Source organism: Lagenorhynchus albirostris, chromosome 2 (genome assembly GCF_949774975.1).
Source record: "Lagenorhynchus albirostris chromosome 2, mLagAlb1.1, whole genome shotgun sequence".
Classification (NCBI taxonomy): Eukaryota; Metazoa; Chordata; class Mammalia; order Artiodactyla; family Delphinidae; genus Lagenorhynchus; species Lagenorhynchus albirostris.
This window is the reverse complement of record NC_083096.1, coordinates 143510498-143532024: the sequence shown is the minus strand read 5'-3', so window position 1 is coordinate 143532024 and position 21527 is coordinate 143510498. Positions and strand designations below refer to the sequence as shown.

At 39.7% G+C, this 21527-nt stretch overlaps 1 protein-coding gene across 4 annotated transcripts in view; it reads right to left on the bottom strand.

Moving 5' to 3' along the window:
* Positions 1–17662, bottom strand: part of EPS15 (epidermal growth factor receptor pathway substrate 15) — a 161483-nt gene extending 143821 nt beyond the window's left edge. For all 4 annotated transcript variants that reach the window (XM_060140095.1, XM_060140096.1, XM_060140097.1 and 1 more), the window contains exon 1: positions 17515–17662. In XM_060140095.1, the coding sequence (XP_059996078.1) occupies positions 17515–17547 (33 nt within the window). In that variant the 5' untranslated portion in view covers positions 17548–17662. The remainder of the gene's footprint in view (positions 1–17514) is intronic.
* Between the last annotated feature and the right edge of the window lie 3865 nt (positions 17663–21527).

Here is a 21527-nt window from a genome sequence, read left to right as displayed (position 1 = left end):
GAACAACTTCTTTGCCCTCCTGGACCTTAGTCTTAAGATAGAGGAAAAAAAGAGAGAAATTATAACACAATGGCTAAATACAAACATGTATTTGATGCACTAAAAGCTGACTGTCAGACAAACAAAAAAGTATTCAAATAAATTGTACTTACTATCATTATTACCAGGCAGAAACAAGTACAGAGAGAAATATACTGAGGAAATAAGAAGGCAAGAAATTTGGTTGTTCATTCATTACTCATTCACTTAGACATCTATTGTACATCTATACGCCTAGATAGTGGGAATAATAAAATTAGTATCAATAAGAAACCATCATCCCTGACATTGAGAACTCAGTCCAGTGGGAAAAAAAGACGGTAACAATTCATTGTAATAAGTACATCAAGAGGGAGCAAACACAGTTGCTATGGCATCAGTGACACCTAAGGGAGACATATGAAGAAAAGTCATGTCTGAATTACTTCATAAGAAAAAGCTGAGGAAGTCACTTACAAGTGACACCTAAACTAAACCATAAAGGAACCAGTCAAGCAACTGCAAAGAGCACTCCTATCTCAAGGCTCTTGTACTTGCTGCTCCCTCTACCTGGAACATCCCCACAGATATTAATTCATATGTCTCACTTCTTATTTCATTCAGATCTCTGATCAAATGTAACATCCTCATAGAGGCCTTTCTGACCACCCTATCTAAAATGCCACCTTATGGCACTCTCTTCCCTAATCCTGTTCTATTGTTCTTCCTAGCTCTTATCACTATCTGACATATTTATTATCTATTTGTTTCTATTGGTCTCCCTGACTAGAAACATTAACCCATGGGGCCAGTGACTTGTCTTGCTCACAATGTAATGTCATAATACGGACACCAGTGCTTTGCAGATAGTAGGTACTGAGTATTTGTCAAATGAATGAAGCAAAGGAAAGGAATGAATTTCAGGTACAGCAAGAAACATATAGCAGAAAGTTATGACAAATGGACCATGGCTGGGTGCTCTTAACCAATAATAATTGTAATTGCAAGTATTTATATTTATTAAGGACTTACTATGGACCAGACACTATTCTCAGCACTTGTATTATCTCATCTAACTTTCACAATTCTATGGACACTCTTACACCTTACATATGAAGACTGTTAAACACAAAGAGATTAAATTACTTGCCCAAATTCACACAGCTAGCAAACGGCAGAACTAGAATTTCAAGCCATGCAGAACAATGCCAGAGCTCACTCTTTTAACCACTGCCCCAAAACACAGGAAACTGACAACCTCTCTGGGTTGTTTCCATGGAAGAAAGGGAAGGAGGGAGGGAATACCTACTATAAGCAGTCTTTGTGAATATTACATGCTTCATATATTTAAAACCCTATATGTATTACTCATTAGTAGCATTATTAGTTTTTTAAAATATGAACTACATTTACCATGCAAAAAGCTAAGTAATTCGTCATCCCTTGCACTTCTGATTCTGATTGAGAATAGGACCGGGCTGAGGTCTAAGAATTTACATTTCTAAGAAGTTCTCAGGTGACACTGATAGTACAGGACCACTCTCAAGAAACCCTGAGCTACATAACCAAAATGTGAATTAAACCCCTTTCAAATAATACTAGATTTCCTAAACAATCAATGGCTGAACTAGGCACCTTCAAAGTACTGAAAAAATAAATAAATAAGGGCTTCCCTGGTGGCGCAGTGGCTGAGAGTCTGCCTGCTGATGCAGGGGACACGGGTTCGTGCCCCGGTCCGGGGAGGATCCCGCGTGCCGCGGAGCGGCTGGGCCCGTGGGCCATGGCTGCTGGGCCTGCGCGCCTGGAGCCTGTGCTCCGCCGCGGGAGAGGCCACAACAATGAGAGGCCCGCGTACCGCAAAAAAAATAATAAAAATAAAATAAATAAATAACACACACACACACACACACACACACACACACACACACACACGCTTTCTCCCAAAGGTCAGGAACAAGACAATAATGTTCACTCTCGACACTTCTATGCAACATCGTACTGGAGGTTCTAGCCAGGGAAATTAGACAAGAACAAGAAATAAAAGGCACCCAGACTGGAAAAGAGGAGGTAAAACTATCTCTATTCACAGATGACATGCTCTAATATATAAAAATTCCCAAGAAATCTACTAAAAAACTATTAGAACTAACAAATGAGTTCAGGAAAGTTGCAAAATACAAAGACAATATACAAAAATTATTTGTATTTTTATATACTTGTAATATACAATGTAAAAATGCAATTAAGAAATCAATTCCATTCAAATAAGAATAAGTCAAAAAGAACAAAATATTTAAGAATAAATTTAACAAAGTACAAAACTCATACTCTAAAAAGTACAAGACATTGTTGAACAAAATTATATATATAAATGGAAAAAAATCCCATGTTCATGGGTCAGAAGACTTAACATTGTTAAGATAGCATTACTCCCACTAATCACAAAGTCAGTGCAATCTCTATGAGAATTCCAAATGACTTCTTTGTAGAAACTGGCAAGCTGATTCTAAAATTCATAAGGAATTGCAAGAAACATGGAATAGCCAAACATTCATGAAAAAGAAAAACAAAGTTAAAGGACTAGCACTTTCCAATTTCAAAACTTACTATAAAGCAACTGGAATCAAGACAGTGCTATACTACACATGGAGAGACATACAGATCAACGTTATAGAATTAAGAGTCCAGAAATAAACTCACGCATCTATGGCCAAATGATTTTTACAAGATCATTCAATGTGGAAAGAATAGTCTTTTCAATAAATGGTGCTGTGACAATCGTATATCCATGCAAAAGAATGTACTACCTTACATCATATACAAAAATTAACTTAAAATAGATCAAAGACCCAAGTGTAAAAGCTAAACTTATAAAACCCTTAGAAGAAAACATAGGGATAAATCTTCATGACTTGAGATTTGCCAAGGGATTCTTAAATATCACACAAAAAGCACAAGTAACAAAAGAAAAAAAATAACTTGGGGTCATAAATTTTGAAGTTTTGTACATCAAAGGACATTATCAAGAGAGTAAAAAACAATCCACAGAATGGGAGAAAATATTTGCACACCACCTATCTCACTAGGAACTTTTATCTAGAATATATAAAGAACTCTCACAACTCAATAATAAAAAGACAAACAATGGGCAAAGGATGAGAATGGACATTTTTCCAGAGGAGATACACAAATGGCTGACAAGCATATGAAAAGGTGCTGGACATCATTCGTCATCAGGGAAATGCAAATCAAAACCACAATGAGATACTATTCCACACCCACTAGGATGGCCAGAATTGAACAATCAGATAGTAACAATTATTTGAGAGGATGTGGAGAAATCCTCATCCTCACACACTGCTGATGGGAATATAAAATGGTACAGCTGCTTTGGAAATAGTCTGTCAGTTCCTCAAGCAATTAAACATAGAATTACTACATGACCTGATATATCCAGCAGAAATGAAAACACGTATCCACACAAAAACTTATACATGAATGTTTATAGCAGGATTATTTATAATAGCCAAAAGGTGGAAACAACCTAAATGCCCATCAATGGATAAACAAAATGTGGTTTAACAATAAAACTGAGTATTATTCGTCCATAAAAAGCAATGAAGTACTGATACTTGTTACACTTGGATAAACTTCAAAAACATTATGTTAAGTGAAAGAATCCAGCAACAAGAGTCCACGTATTATGTGATTACATTCATACAAAGTCCAGAATAGGAAAATCTATTGAGACAGAAAGTAGATTAGTGGTTGCTTAGGGCTGGGGGAAGCATGGAGGAGAAGGGATGATACCTAAAGGGTAAGAGATTACTTTTTCACGTGATACAAATGCTCTAATATTGACCGTGGTGATGGCTGCACACGACTATAAACAGACTAAAAACCACTGAATTGTACATTTTAAATGGATAAATTGTATAATATGTGAATCGTACATCAATATGGCTATTTAAAAAGTAATTTTTTTTTTAATTTTAAAGAAATAGGACTTCCCTGGTAGCACAGTGGTTAAGAATCCGCCTGCCAATGCAGGGGACATGGGTTTGAGCCCTGGTCCGGGAAGATCCCACATGCCACAGAGCAACTAAGCCCATGAGCCACAACACTGAGCCTGTGCTCTAAAGCCTGTGAGCCACAACTACTGAGCCCACGCACCACAACTACTGAAGCCCGAGTGCCCTAAAGCCCATGCACCACAACTACTGAGCCCACGCACCACAACTACTGAAGCCCACGCACTCCAGGGCCCGCGTGACTCAACTACTGAGCCCGTGTACCACAACTACTTAAGCCTGCGCACCTAGAGCCCATGCTCCGCCACAAGAGAAGCCACCGCAACGAGAAGCCCGCACACTGCAATGAAGAGTAGCTCCTACTCGCCGCAACTAGAGAAAGCCCACGCTCAGCAACGAAGACCCAACGCAGCCAAAGAAAAAATAAAAAGAATGAAATAATAGGGCAGGAAGCTCAAAGAACATCTCTTAACAACTAAACAATTTTTAAACATTTTATAAATTCAGTACCTCTAGTAATTTTATTAAAAGTACTTGAGGATTGGAGCTTCCCTGGTGGCACAGTGGTTAAGAATCCGCCTGCCAATACAGGGGACATGGGTTCGAGCCTTGGTCCAGGAAGATCCCACATGCTGCAGAGCAACTAAGCCTGTGCATCACAACTACTGAGCCTGTGCTCTAGAGCCTGCGAGCCAAAACTACTGAGCCCGCGTGCTGCAACTACTGAAGCCCGCGTGCCCAGAGCCCGTGCCCCGCAACAAAAGAAGCTACCGCAATGAGAAGCCCGTGCAGCACAATGAAGAGTAGCCCCACTTACCGCAACTAGAGAAAGCCCACGCGCAGCAACCAAGACCCAATGCAACCAAAAATAAATTAAAATATATTTTTAAAGTATTAAAAAAACAAAAGTAGTTGATATGGCTCATATTTCTAAATGCAGATATAGTTCAAAAGATAATTAATTTTTTTGGTTAGGTTAAAGGAAAATAAGTCTTGTTTACCTCAATCTGTAAACACTAGTACTCGTAAAATGTCTGTACTAAAATAAGAAAGAAAGTAGCTGTAAAAAGCTATGAGGGGGCTTCCCTGGTTGCGCAGTGGTTGGGAGTCCACCTGCCGATGCAGGGGACACGGGTTCGGGCCCCGGTCCGGGAAGATCCCACATGCCGCGGAGCGGCTGGGCCCGTAAGCCATGGTCGCTGAGCCTGCGCGTACGGAGCCTGTGCTCCGCGGCAGGAGAGGCCACAACAGTGAGAGGTCGCGAATCACAAAAAAAAAAAAAAAAGCTATGAGGGTATAAAAGAAAAAAACTGCCAAGCACAGAGACAAACCAGGACATTTCAGGCAAGTCTAGCTCAAAGTACAATCAACAGAGTTAAGTTTCTGAACTGTTCTAAAGTGCCAGATGGTCCCATCTACCCCCAGATCTTACATGGCCCTGCCTAAAAGTATGCCAGAAAAAAACAAAGCAAAGAACAGAATGTAGAGAACAGACTAAGAATGAAAGCAACCTAGCCTGCAAAAAAAGAGGTATGCAAACTGAAATCATCCAATCTTCTTCAGGCTCACAACTTCTAATGCCAATTTCCCATGCTAAGTGAACTTTATAATCTTTAAATGGTCTTTGCAGCCAAATTAAATATACTCAACTTAATTCCTTCACAGTAATTTTTTGAGATTATTGCTCTTGAGTAAATTACTGCTGCTGTCTGCTTTGCCATTCAAGATCTTATAAACTAAACAAAAATCACTCAAGTTTAACCTCAAAATTCAAAGGTATACACAGAAAAATAACTCAATTATGGTCAATACCATTTATAACTCTACAAAAAAGAATTCAGCAAATGGCATATCAAAGGTTGTTTGCAACAGCATTGATTATAATTGATATATAAATGATCTGTAGTCATTAGGGCTTGATTAACTATAAAACATCCAATCAATGAATATATTCTAAAGACATTAAAAAGATGCTATGCACAGGGAGATCAGCTCAATGCTTTGTGATGACCTAGAGGGGTGGGATAGGGAGGGTGGGAGGGAGGCTCAAGAGTGAGGGGATATGGGGATATATGTATACAGCTGATTCACTTTGTGGTACAGCAGAAACTAACACAACATTGTAAAGCGATTATACTCCAGTAAAGATGGAAAAAAAAACAAACAAAAACGATGCTATGAAGACCACATAGAAAGAAAACACCTATATGTTAAGTTAAAAAAAATAAAATACGAAGCTATACGTATGTGTATATATGTATGTATGTGTGTGTATGTGTGTGAGAGAGAGACAGAGAGAATGCAAGAGAGAGGTTACAACAATGTTTAAAAAAAACATGTAAAGAGAAAAAAATGTAAAGAAAAAAACAAAAATTTAAAGAATGGGGTGGATGGTGATCCATGCTTTCCTTGCTATATTTCTGCATGTTACAAGTTTTTTTTGTTTGTTTTTTTTTTTTTGGTTTGGTTTGGTTTGGTTTGGTTTTTGCGGTACGCAGGCCTCTCACTGCTGCGGCCTCTCCCATTGTGGAGCACAGGCTCCGGACGCACAGGCTCAGCGGCCATGGCTCACGGGCCTAGCCGCTCCGCGGCATGTGGGATCTTCCCGGACCAGGGCACGAACCCATGTCCCCTGCATCAGCAGGCAGACACTCAACCACTGTGCCACCAGGGAAGCCCTACAAGTTTTTTTAATCAGTGAAGAATTTTGGAAATAAAAAAAAATTTTAATAATATTCATATGAATTCTGTATATAAGTACCAATAATAATAACAGCACTGCTATTTACTTAATGTTTCTTACATTCCAACAATGTATATACATCATAGATAAGGAAAAGGAAGTCAGAGAGTTTAAGTAACTTGCCATGGTCACCCAGAGAGAGTACAAGTGGCAGAGGGAGAATTCAAATCCAGGTTTGTCTTGTACTAAGTCTAGTGTCCTTCCCACTATAAAAAATCATGATCCTTTTATTATTTTACATACTATTTTAGAGCAGGTCAAAGATCCTTTCAGCCTAACCTTGAAACCCCTTCCTAATGTCTTGTGCTCTAGGTTAAAAATGCTTGCTTTATTACAAAGAAAAAGAGAATAAATTATAAGAAAATGGACATGATATTTCCCCAATGTGGACCTGATGCATCAAAATACAATTTGACTGGAATCAAATATTCCTATGGTTTTATGTTATCCTTTTAAATACAATTTAAAATGCTGGGACTTCCCTGGTGGTCCAGTGGTTGAGACTCCTCGCTCCCAATGCAGGGGGCCCGGGTTTGATCCCCGGTCTGGGAACTAGATCCTGCATGCCGCAACTAAGACCCAGTGGAGCCAAATAAGTAAATAAATAAATGTCATCCACAGTACCAATCTTGGACACTGTAAAACACTGAAAAAATTAAAAACTAAATTACCACAAAAAGTTTCATCATAAATCAGAAAGGCACCCAAGTGCCTTTCTTCTATCATCCTGTATCATAGTACTCATCACCCCAGAGTCAGTGTTTATCTCCCTAAAAGATTAAAAGGTACTTCAGTGCATGAACCTAGGTCTTATTCTCTTTGTATGTCCAAGACCTAACACGGTGGGGACACAGGAGGCATTCAGTAAATGTTTTCTGAAATAAAAGAGGGTGGACCAACAATAATGGAAGCACTTTTAATGCATGTAAGCTTCATATTTTTAGTATATGCATAATGATGTAACTGTGTTGTACCTAGTGAATACAAGACGGAATGAAGTTACCAATAATCCTTGGTATCAGTGATTTATGAAAATTTTAATTAAGTGTAACATTTCATAAAAATTAACAGCCCTATAAATAACTAAAATCTAGCTATTATAAACATTTGGCTAGTGATCGTAGTAGTAGTTGTTGTTGTTAATAGCTGCTACCATTTAAACTGATCCAAGACATTTATAAACATTTCACATATTCTTCACAACAAATCCTGCAAGTTAAGTTTATTTGCCATTTTATAGGTAAAAAAAGAAAGAGGCTAAGAAACTTGTTACACAATCAAACAAAAGATTGAAACCTAAGACATTCTGACTGCAAAGCCCGAGACTCCCATTTTTTCAACAATTTTTAATATCTGGAACACCAGAAATCCCCAGACCTAGCAGTTCTATTTTACTTAGTAAAACAGTTTGTTTTTTAGGGAAAATTTTCTCTGATACACAGTATGATCTTTAGTAATATGATACTGAAGGAACTCCAAGTCCAAACTACCACGTCCAAGAGACTATCAGCTTAAATGTAAATACTGACGTGACACATACTAACCTAAATAGGCTTAGGTTTTCATAAGCAATAAATTCCTAGAGGTAGCAAAATGTAAAACTACTTTCTATCATGTCTACAAAAACCCTCCACTATAACTTGGTACAACAATCACTTTCTAGAGATGTGGTCTATGCAATGAAAAGTTGATTTTCACATAAGATGTTGCAGCCTAGAACATATGTTCAGTGATAACCAAGGAATGGCACCATTAATTAATTCTGTCAGAGCTATTTTGCCCTCAGAAATACAGACTCGTTCAATTTATATAAGTTGTTTACACTACCTAGGTTATAACCCTGGCTCTAACACTTAGCAGTAGCTTGACCTTGAACAAGTTACTTCACCTGTGTGCCTAAGTTTTCTCTTTTTATAAAACAAGAATAATAAGGATGATCTGATTAACAGGTTGTAAGGATTATTGAAAACAGTGCCTGACAAATCATAAGTTCGCAATATGCATTAATTATTATTATCCCCAAACTGACCTCTTCTCTGTATCTCTCTCTCTCTCTCTCTTTCTCACACACACACACACACACACACACACACACACACACTCACACACAGATCCCACTGAGTAATTTGCTCCTTTTACGTAACAATAGAGGAATGTAATATCATGTGAATGTTCATTTTTATCCCTAAATTTGTCTGAAATATTGGCAATGGCTGTTTACAGGAAGCAGCATAGCAAATGTGCTTTAGAACAGATGTGCCCAGGTTCAAATCTCAAATCTACCACTTACAACACAACCCTGAGTAAGTAATGCAGAAGATTAATCCCTACTCGTAGAAAGGCTGTGAATATTAAGTGAAATAATATATGTAAATCACCTAAAAGTACCTACTGCTTAGTAGTTTACATAACATCAGTCCTCTTCCTTCTCAATAGTGGCATAAGAATGTTTTCCTTCCAGGATCTTTGCGTTAATATTTAGCCCACTAGATAGATGCTTCTTTTTGTTATATTCACTAGCTTGTTGTATTTTTTAGACTCCACGTATAAGTGCTATCATACAGTATTTGTCGTTCTCTGTCTGATTTATTTCACTTAGCATAATACCCTCCAAGTTCATCCATGTTGCTACAAATGGCAAAACTTCATTCTTTTTTATGGCTGAGTAATATTTCCATTGTATATATATACATACCACATTTTCTTTATCCAGTCACCTGTTGATAGACACAGGTTGCTTCCATATCTTGACAATTGTAAATAAAGTTGCTATGAACATTGGGGTGCATGTATATTTTCAAATTAGTGTTCTTGTGTTTTTTTGGATATATACCCAGGAATGGAATTGCTGGGTTACATGGTAGTTCTATTTTTAATTTTTTGAGAAACCTCCATACTGTTTTTCACAGTGGCTACATCAATTTACATCCAACAGTGTATGGAGGTTCCCTTTTCTCCACATCCTCACCAACATTTGTTATTTGTGTTCTTTTCTATCACAGTCATTCTGACAGGTGTGTGATATCTCATTATGGGTTTGATTTGCATTGTCCCTTATGATTAGCAACGTTGAGCATATTTTCATGTGCCTGTTGGCCATCTGCATGTCCTCTTTGCAAAAATGCCTATTCAGTTCTTCTGTCCACTTTCTAATCAGGTTGTTTTGTTTTGTTTTGTTTTTATTGCGGTACGCGGGCCTCTCACTGTTGTGGCCTCCCCCGTTGCGGAGCACAGGATCCGGACATGCAGGCTCAGCGGCCATGGCTCACGGGCCCAGCTGCTCCGCAGCATGTGGGATCCTCCCAGACCGGGGCACGAACCCGTGTCCCCTGCATCCCCTGCATCGGCAGGCGGACTCTCAACCACTGCCCCAGGGAAGCCCTGGTTGTTTTTTTGATGTTGAGTTATGAGCTATCTATATATGTTGGATATAAACCCCTTATCAGTCATATCATTTGCAAATATTTTCTCCCATTCAGTAGGTTGTTTTTTTGTTTCGTTGATGGTTTCCTTTGCTGTGCAAAAGCTTTATGTTTAATTAGGTCCATTTGTTTATTTTTGCTTTTATTTCCTTTGCTTTAGGAAACAGATCCAAAAAAATGTTGCTACAATTTATGTCAAAGAATGTCCTGCCTATGTTTTCTTCTAGTAGTTTTATGGTTTTACATCTTACATTTAGGTCTTTAATCCATTTTTTGTATACGGTGTTAGAGAATGCTCTAATTTCATTCTTTTACATGTAGATGTCCAGTTTTCCCAGCACCATTTACTGAAGAGATTGCCTTTTCTCCATTGTATATTCTTGCCTCCTTTGTCATAGGTTCTGACCATAAGTGCATGGGTTTATTTCTGGGCTCTCTATTCTGTTCCATTGATCTATTTTTTTTGTGCCAGTACTATACTGCTTTGATTACTGTAGCTTTGTAGTACCATTATTTTTTAATTGCACTTGCAATTATTAAAGCATTATTTATATCACAAAGTTTCTTATATCTCACTTCTATCTTACTTTTGTACAAAATATTAAAAAGCTCACATTTATGTGATAGGGAAGCACAATGCATGAGGCCAACTTTCAACAAACATCATTATTATATACCAGGTTAACAATGACCAAACTTGATAATATACCATGTTGATGGGGAAAAGGCACAAACACTGTTGATGGTATAAGCTTTCTGAATGTAAACTGGCAGTATCTTTCCAAATTAAAAATATCCTTTGGCCCCAAATTATACCTACTAAAAATTAATACACATGTGCACAAAGATGTATAAAAGAATATTCACTGCAGCACTGTTGGTAACAACAGAAGATCACAAACAATATAAAAGTCCATCGTTAGGTGGCTAGTTAAATAAATTACAGTATATTCATATAAAGGAATATTCTCAAGTGTTGGAGATAATGAGGGAAATCTGTATGTGCTCGTATAGAACAATCTCCTAGATCAATTACACTAAATAATAATAAGCCACAAAATATGCAGCTTATTCAAAAGAAATATACATACACTCACACTATATATATAGCATATCTTATATATATGTGTGTTTGTGCATATATGTGTGTGTGTATATATATATATATTTTTTTTTTTTTGCATCTACATCACAGACTATTGCTAGAAATACACACAAGAAACATCAAGAATGACTGCCTCTTGGAATGGGATTGAAGGCCAAGAGCAGGATGGAGACTATCACTGGTATGTGTGAATTTTTTTTTTTTTTTTTTTTGCGCGGTACGCGGGCCTCTCACTGCTGTGGCCTCTCCCGTTGCGGAGCTCCGGATGCACAGGCTCAGCGGCCATGGCTCACGGGCCTAGCAGCTCCACGGCATGTGGGATCTTCCCGGACCGGGGCACAAACCCATGTCCCATGCATCGGCAGGCGTACTCTTAACCACTGCGCCACCAGGGAAGCCCTGAACTTTTTTTAACATAAGTTTTACAGTCGGTAAGTAAGAGAGCCAGCATAAACCTAAGTCAAAATTCTGAGCCTGACTATTCTCTAGTTTGAAATAATGATAATAATAGTCTAGCTTACTGATTATTGTGAAGATCAAATGAGAGAGCATAAAATGCTTCGTAAATTATAAAGCAGCACACAAAATTATAAATTAGTCCTCTGACTGAATTCTCCAAACCAATTGTAATAATAATTTTTATCATTCTTCTGGCCAATTTCTCTAAACCCAAAGACGGGAATGTTTAAGATGAAATGTGAATATAGATGCCATCTTAGAACACAAAGTTTTACTTAACATATAGCTATTTATTTTTTTAATTGAAGTATAGTTGATATCAATATTACATATAGTTATTGATTTCAATTTAAAAGGGTGAATTTTCAAAAAACTTGTCACACAGAAATGCTAAGTTGGCTGATTACAGAAGAAATACATGCTCACTGTTGAAAAGAAGGTAAGTAAAAATTATAACCATGCTATCATAAAATCTTGGTGTTTTTTTCTTCCAGTCTTTTTTCTATGATGCTTAAGTGGATTAGATTATTTGTCTAAATAAAATGTTTCCACTGTACTGTAATACAGCATTCAAATTACAACATCCCTCAGATTAATAAAAATTTTTAATGAAGATATAATATTTTATCTTGTTGATGAGAGTTCCACTACTTTAAAATGAAATTTTAGTATATGGGTTTGCCTAACGAACTCTGCCTAGATTAATTTTTCATTTATTTCTACCAATTCTCCAAATTACCCAGACCTCTATCAATGGATCTTTCCCCCCCTCCCTCCCTACATACCTCCCTCTCCCATCCCTTCTCTCGCTTAAGCCATTTTACTGATTTTGGTTTCCAGAGTTCCAGTTTTATTAAGTCCAAAATTCACAAAACAAAGAAGCATATAACTGTGTTTAAAATTCCTTGAAGAGCAAGTAAAACACCTTAGATTGAGACCTTAAATTAGACTATTAGTGAGACAGGGGATTAGAACTATGATTCGTCACTAAATAAAGATGCTCAATCTTTTTCTACTACGTTAGTCTGTTATCATTGCTCTGTCTGCAAATAGAGTGAAAACAAAAGAATACACTCTATTGGACAAACCAACTGTTCCTAATTAATTTTAACTGTGACAGCTCCTCCCAAATGCTGAACATTCCAAGCCATTTTTGAAAACTGTTAAATACTGCTCAAGGAAACAAAGATTTCCTGAATATACTGGACTGTAACTGCAGGCAAAAAAGAAAAATATCATTATTGTGCCTTTCCCATAGTAGGAACTCAAATGATATGTCATGTTGAATAAATACTCCTTTTCTGCTTCTGAGAACATGTTATAATTTTCACAATCTGCCCTGTATTTACCATCATAACTGTTAAACCAGACTGCAAAGGTGATACCCATATTAACACATACTGTCTACTTTAATGAAATTGAAAATAAACACCAAAAGCTTTAATTATGGGAGATTTTTTCCCTCCAATTTCCAAATTTTCTGTAATGCAGTTTTATCACTCTTGCAATTTAAAAAAAGCATTAAAAAAAGTATCCTTATAGCATGTATTGTTTTTGATCAAATATTAAGACTTTTAATTAAGTCCCATTCTAAAGGCTTTTTTATTATTAAAAAAAAGAATCCTTGCTAAATTAAAACAAGAAAACTTCAGCATAAAGCTGAACTGATAGATGATTATTTAAAATACTCATATTATGCCATCTTTCAATAAAATAAAACCTTCCTCATCATCAAGAGCAGTACTTGTACGCCCACAATTGTACTGTCAAAAAGCCAGGAAAGGTACTGGAGATTCAGAGGCAAAAGATAATGCTTCCCTACTCAAGAAGTTTAGTACCTAATTAGGAAAACAAGGCAAATACTGGAAAAAAAGAATAAAAAATACAAGGGAGCAATGGATATGCCGAGCATGTAGTACACAGAGAAGTACAGTGGACAGATTTTGAAGTCGTACAGACTTTGGTTCAAATCTTAGATCTATCACTTACTAATTTATGCAAATTATTTCCCTCATTTGTAAAATGGAGTGTTAGGTTAAGTGAAGTAAAATTCTTGGCATACAGTAACACCCAAAGGGAAGCTAATAGTATTATTATCATTATTATTAGAGATACAGCCTTAAGGAAGAAATGGGCAATCAGCAAAGTTTAAAAAGAGGAAGCATTAATATCTTTCTGTAATCTACCACCATAAGCAAAAATCACAAGAGCTTTCTCACTCAAGTTTTACTTCTTATTGACAAGAATAGAATACCCAGAGAAGAAAACTAAAATTAAAAAACACTAAGGCCGGACTTCCCTGGTGGTGCAGTGGTTAAGAATCCGCCTGCCAATGCAGGGGACATGGGTTCGATCCCTGGGCCGGGAAGATCCCACATATTGCGAAGCAACTAAGCCCATGAGCCACAACTACTGAGCCTGCGCTCTAGAGCCCACGAGCCACAACTACTGAAGCCCACGCACCTAGAGCCCCTGCTGCACAGCAAGAAAAGCCACCACAATGAGAAGCCCGCGCACTGAAACTAAGAATAGCCCCCGCTTGCTGCAACTAGAGGAAGCCTGCATGCAGCAACCAAGACCCAACGCAGCCATAAACAAATAAGTAAATAAATTTATTTTAAAAAAAAACACTAAGGCTATATTGCACTAAAGTACCATAGGAAAGTCACCACTAGATTTCCAAATCATATGATCTATAAAAAGAATGTTCTTTGGAAAGGTCCTTAGATCAGCTAATTCAAACTCTCTAACTAGAATGGAAGCTCCATGTTTTTCTTGTCTCCAAGCTCCAAGAACTGCCATCTAGTTTGTTCATTAGTATATCCTCAGCACCTAGAATAATTCCTAGTACATAATTAATGGTCAGTACATATTTGTTTAATGAATATTAAAACTAAGAAAACTGAGGCCTGGAGACTTAATGCCATACAGTTAGCTCCTGGAAGAGCTGGGAATGAAACTAATATTTCATTATTCTAATAGTCTATCCTGTCTAGAAGCTAGACCATGATAATTTACATAATTTATTTTGTTGGTTGGGGAACTGGAGGGTTGGTCGGCAGGCAGAAGAATGAGGAAGGAAAGAGTAAACTAAAATATTTTTCAGGTGTTTTTCCCCCAACTGTCAGTTTTGCTTAGTTGATAAAGGCAAAAAAATATATACAAGGCAATCCCAGTACAGTACATAGCACATAAAAGGTACTGAACAAACATTGGTTGAATGAATGAACCTACTCCAAAACCATTATCATCTTATGATCAGAGGCAGAAACTAACTTCAGCATCAGTTTAATCTTTGTAACTGTCATACAAACCTTCAGAATTTTCAGCCATTCATAAGACAAACAGTTACTAATCACTTTCTTCCAGATGGGCACTGAGGGAAACAGATGAGTTGAAAGATGTCCCTGCCCTGGAGGATCTCACTTGAGTATAGCTATGTCTAAATGTGTGTTGGGGCAGGGGGGTGATGGTGACATAAACAAATCAATAATGAATGTGAAACCAGGGTGCACTGTTATCTCAGTTTATTTGCCTCAAGCAGTTAAAAAATTAAATTAAAAAACACAAATCAGCAAAGTTTTTAAATAACAAGGAGGCACATTAGGGTATATTAACACTTGGGAAGTTTCTTTTTCCTGTGCCTTTACAATATACCTTATTGCCTCTTAATGTCTTAAAATCAAAATATTCTAAATTGACTTATTTGGCTATTCAATATAAATGAACCATCAGTGTTTGTTCTCTTACATGTAAAACAATGAAGGATAATACTCCTGATTCAGTATTTACTTTGAGTAGATGTTAATATTTAAATATATAACCACAAGAACATATTTAAATTACTTAACTGTCTATAAAATTGACAGAGCCTGAAGAAAATATCCAGAGATGATAGTAAATAGAAACTGAAAACATGGTCTTACCCAGGGAGAGAATAAAGTATGCACACAACTAAGAAGCAAATCTATAGAAGTCCTCAGGGGAACAAAATCTTCAAGAGGGGAGAACTCCCGCTGGAATTGGACAACAGAGCCAGAGAGCAACAGCCTGCCAACAGGATCTTGCTTAATGCATATCACTAACTAGACTATTAAAAAGTGAACACCCAAAAGTCAATGTTGCCATTCCCCGAATCTGAGTTTTCAGGAGGACCCTTCCAAAGAGATTCGCTACCAAGATTAAATCACCATTTTCCAAGTACTCTTCCCCAATATCTGCTTGTCAAAATAGGATAAGCAACACCAAATAAACTGGAAAAGAAACAGACTTCACTTATGAAGCTGAAAATTCCTGCAAGCTGAACTTAGTTATCTTACCGGAGGCACAAGTTATTAACGTGATTCCTGGTTCCTGTGGAGAACATTTTTCACTCAATATCTCTATCCTCGAATGCTAGGCAAAAGACCCCCAAAGTCTCTTGATCCCAACACAGGAAACTCTCCCGCCCCAATGTATAGCCTATCCCAGTGTTCTGCCTTAGATGCCCTGACAAATCCAGGCCAAGGAGACTACAAGGTGGCGGGGAGATACTACAGGGCAGGCAGGAAGGCTGGGGTGGGCCCCAACGGAGAAGTCCATGGCCACCAGCTCTGCTGAGAACAGGCTGAGAAAGTGAGGTTGGGGTGAGATCTGGTCAAAACAGCAGGAAGGGACTGACAGGTGCACATCCCCCTCACCATTCAGGACACCACAGGAAGATTACAATTGGCTTTCTTTACAGAGAGCGAGGAACAAGGCTCCCAGAGTGATGCTGAGCGGTTTTCTGGGAAGCACGAGTACTGACTCTGAAGGAAGCAGAATGGCAAGAGAAAAGACCCTGAGAACAGGTTTTGGTGAAGATTCCCCCAGTACACGTGACCTCTTACGTCCTTCCCAGCACCAAGACTGGTGGGACCATCACACCTGTTCAAGGATGTTTCCCTGTTTTCCGCTTGGACAGCGATAGAGAGCCCACCGGGTAGGAGTGGTAGCAGAACTGAGGAGGAAAATACTGAATAGGGGGATCTGACCCAGCAGGAAACCTGATCAGGAGGGGAAGAGGCTGAATCCAGGAAGGGGCTAGCAAGGTAAGTACGCGCTCTGGTAGAATGAGACTTAGTGGAAGAGAGACTAACTGGAGAAAACTGCTGGAGAAGGGTTTTCGTCGGACTCCGCTGGGAAAAGGCCGGTTTAGAGAGGAAAGACTGGCTTGGAGGCAACCCTGAGCGCCTGGCTCAGGAAGGTGACTCTGCCTGTCCCGAGGGCGAGCCTCGTGTGGGACAAGGGCTGACCCGAGGATGAGGCTGATCCGCGAGAGCTCAACAGGAGCTCACCTGGGTGCTTCTGGCCTGGAAGGAGGAAACTTCCTGGGTGGGTGAAGCAGAACTAGAGTGAGAGGAGCGGGCACACACCAAGCGGGTCGGGGGGCACGGCGGGGTCGGGAGGAGAGGGCGCCGCGTGGGGCGGGGCTGCGGCGCCGACCGGCCGGGGCGGGGTCACGGCTGCCGCGGCTGAGCTACCGTCTCGGGATGGCGTCCTCCCCCAGTCACACTCACACTCTCTCTCACTCACACACACACACACACACACACACACACACACACACACACTCACACGCGCGCGCGCTCGCTCTCAGTATCGGCCGCCCCGCCAGGGGCAGAGAGAAACTGCCCAGGTCGGTGAACCATAGGACGGTGGGGGAGGGGGCCGGGGACACCGGCCGTCCGAGCCAGGCGGACTGGCGGGTGGCGTTACCTGTGTCAGAGAGAGCTGGGCCGCCGCAGCCATGGTGTTTCCATCATGCACGGGAGGGGAAGGAAGGACTGGCTGATGGGGGCTCGGGGCGGGGAAGAGGCGGAGGGAGCAGCCGGAGGCGAGGCCCGGGCGGGCAGGCGGGCGGGCGTCTCCCCTAACTTCAACAACTTCCCTCCTCTCGCCCGCCCCGCCCCGCCTGGCCCCGCCTGGCCCCGCCTGGCCCCGCCTGGCCCCGCCTGGCCCCGCCCTCTGGGCGCAGGCCGCGGCGGCGCCCAAATCCTGGCGCCGGAGTTTTTGTCGCCGGACTGGATCCTGCCGCTGGGGCCGCCTGAGAAAACCCGGCGCGGAGATGAAATTAAGCACGAGCTGTGGAGGCAGAGACAACTCCAGATTGTCCTGGGAACTTTAATCAAGTCACCTACCCACTCTAAGCTTCTGCTTCGGAAGAATGGGGGAAATTATACCCAAAGTCCAAGTTGCTTGTGAGGACTAAATGAGGTAACGATAGGAAATAATAGCGGTACTTTACATATGCCAGAATCTGTGCTGGATGCTTTATTTTTAAATTGTATAAGTGAAGGAACCGAGACATAAATAAGTTGTTCAAATGAGGAAACTGAAACACAAATATGTGTCATACGTAAGGTCATAAAGCTGATTAGATAGCTGGTGGATTAGCATCCAGGTCAGACTCCAATACTTTTCATTTTAACCATTGGCTATTAGGAGGTCATATCGAAAGAGAAGACTCTTAAATGAAAATCTAGGTGGGAAGGGGAAAGAATATTCTCCTAGCCCACTTGCTGCCTACCATATTCAGACTGTTCAATAAAAGAGCTCAGGGGCCTGCACCACTCCAACTCCTCCCTTAAGTCCACATGGCAAACCCCTCCTGCTTTCTCAAGACACAACTCAAGTATCACCTTTGCAAAACATCTCCTGACCTCCCAAGTCGGAGTTACACACTCTTCTTTTTAACATTTCTTCTCTACCTTATGAAGTCATCATCACTCTAATGACTTTACATCTGTCTACCCACTAGACTGAGAGCTCCTCAATGGCAGGGACTGTTTCTTATATATTTCTATAGCCTCAGACACTAGAATGCGTTATGTACTCAGTAAAAGGCCTTAGTTCCTGCCAAGTTAAACATAACACAGCCTACACTTTCTCATGCTGCCGATCAGTTACTTGAAATCCTCATCCTTAAAGGCTTGGCTTATATGCCACCTACTTCAAGAAACCTTCTAGGAAATCCCACCCCACCTCTTAGTTGCTCTGATATGATCCTTACACTCTGCCTTGTTTTTAAGAGTTAGTTGAGGGCTTTTCTATACCCCCACTAGATTGTAAAATCCATCAGAATAGAGGGCTGACTCACAACTACACCCCTCTCACAATCTGGCCTAGCACAGAGTAGGCCTTAATAAATGTCTTTGCCTGGAATGGGTCTTCCTTTCTCAGTCATGGTGGCTTCCCACAACAACAAACCATAACTCTATCAGGCCCACGCCCCTGTTAGCATTCTTGTAGTAGTCCCCGTTTGACACACAGGAGGGCCAACTGAACAAGGCCAAGGATGGAGTTAGCCCCATGTAAGGTTTTAGACCTTTACCACCACAGGCAAACCATCCCAGAAATGCCCTCAGAAATTCCTGACTGTACTCAGACCCCATTTTTACAAGGTCCAGCCAACAAAGAGCCAGCCATGCAGGTCTGGTGAGCAACAACTTACTCAAGAGAGTCTCCTTTGGCCTCTTTTTGCTGTTATTCTTTTTAACTTAAGGGAGAAGGGAAAATAATGTTTTAAATTACTCCTTTTCCACCTGGTACATTTATCAGCTATAACTACCACTGGTGTTTCTACTTTAATTTTCTAATTTATATTATCACTTTTGAACTTAACAACTATGAAAGGTAGTAATCATCATACCCACTTTACTGATGAGGTAACTGAAGGTCATAGACATTAAGTGATTTTCCCAAGGTTATACAGCCAATAACCAAAGCAGTATACCATAGTGGAATAAACAGGGCTTGGACATCAGAAACATCCAGGTTCCAATCCTGTCTCAACTATTTAATACTTGTACAACCTTAGGGTTATTGTGAGGATGAATGAGATAACATGTATGGAAATACCTAAAGATGTAGATACATGGATTTAGTTAAGAAATCTTAAAGTCATGGAATAAATTGCTACTGGGAGTACAAATTCGCTTGCTGTTCAAGGAAACTCCTCCAAACCATATTAGAGCAGGTTTGGGCCTTGATTAAAATAATAATAACGATAATCAGACCCCTAAGCAAGGGAAGACTACTTGTATGGGAATTGCCCCAGGCTCCCTTCCAGACTACCAATAATTTGTATTGGCTACCTTCTTTGCTCATTGGTTCTGGTTTAAATTAAAAACTTGACATAGTGGGGGATGGGAGTGATGGTCTAAACTCTGGAAAAGGCCTAGAACTTCCAGGACTGGATGTTTTTTTAGATGACACACCAATGAGAGTTTGCAAATTCGTGTCCCAGATCTCATCAAAGCACTGGGTCATATCCCAGATCTATTTTAGGAGGGTAAAATGTAGCTAATGGAAGATATGTTATGATCTAATTCATTGTAAAAAGAATGAGCTTCATGGAGCAGACAAAAAGAACTTATCTGATTTTTGTAGGGCAACTTAATGTCTCTGGGTCTGTAAGCTTCATATTCTTCATGTGTGCATTGGAGGTAATAATACCTACCTTGTAGGGATGGTATAAGGACTAGAAATCATGCATAAATGTCTTATCAAAGAGCCTGGCCTGAAATGGGTGTTCAGTAAGTGGCAGTATTAATATAAGGATACCCTTTTTTTTTGATGTGGACCATTTTTAAAGTCTTTATTGAATTTGTTACAGTATTGCTTCTGTTTTTTTTATGTTTTGGTTTTTTGGCCACGAGGCATGTGGAATCTTATCTCCTCTACCAGGGATTGAACCCACACCCTCTGTGGTGAAGTCTTAACCACTGGACCACCAGGGAAGTCCCTATAAGGATACCATTCTTCAACATCACCATTTAACTCTCTACCTGTCAAACAACCCTCCAATTACTAAGTCAGTTTTGCAGATACATTAACTATTAGAAAGGAGTGCTTTGAACAGCTGACACATATATCCCTGTCATTGTTTCCCTAGGTAAAGTTGTGTGCGATGACTTACTTCTGCATACTGATAGCCAACATTGCTGCTCTCATGTACATTATTTCATTTAATCCTCACTATAGGGGTTATTATTAATTTTATTTTACAGAAGAGGAATTTGTCCAAATTCATAGTGACAAGGCTAGGAATTATACATAGGTGTTCTGATTCAAATGTGCTTTTTACTAGGGCATGTTGCTGGTGTCCTGCAGACATTGATCACTCCCAAGAAGACTTCATAATACGGAGCTTTTGACCATGGAAACCTGAAGATGAGGCTATGGATTTATAGTAATCCTAAACCCAAGATGATCTTGAAGAAGAGAACTTAGATCATGAACAGCTTTGTCATCAGCCTATCTTTCCATCTTTCTATCCTACTCTAACTCCACAGCCCCTCCCCAATCCATCCTTAAGAGAAACCACAGCTACTTTTATTTATTTTTCCAACTTTGGGAGGTGACTGTCATATCAGCTCTTCATGAACACTGCATGTCTGTGACGTCCGCTTTTAGAAATGCAGGCTGATTGATCGAAACTATGGGGGAAAAAAACCTGTGAGGAGCCCTCTGAGTATACAAAGAACCAGTTTATTGGCATGAGACTTTGAGATAGCCCTTCTATAGAAATAGTGCTAAGCTACAAAAACAGAAAAAAAATTATACTACAATTGTAACGGTAATCTGGAGGTCATGCTTCCAAGCTGCTTGTTTCATAAATATAGCCCATTATTGTTCATGTTTGCCCAGGGCAGAAAAAATATGTGAGGCTGCACAATAACAACAATTGTGCTACACAAATAACTGTCCCTGTGCCAGGGACTGGAAAG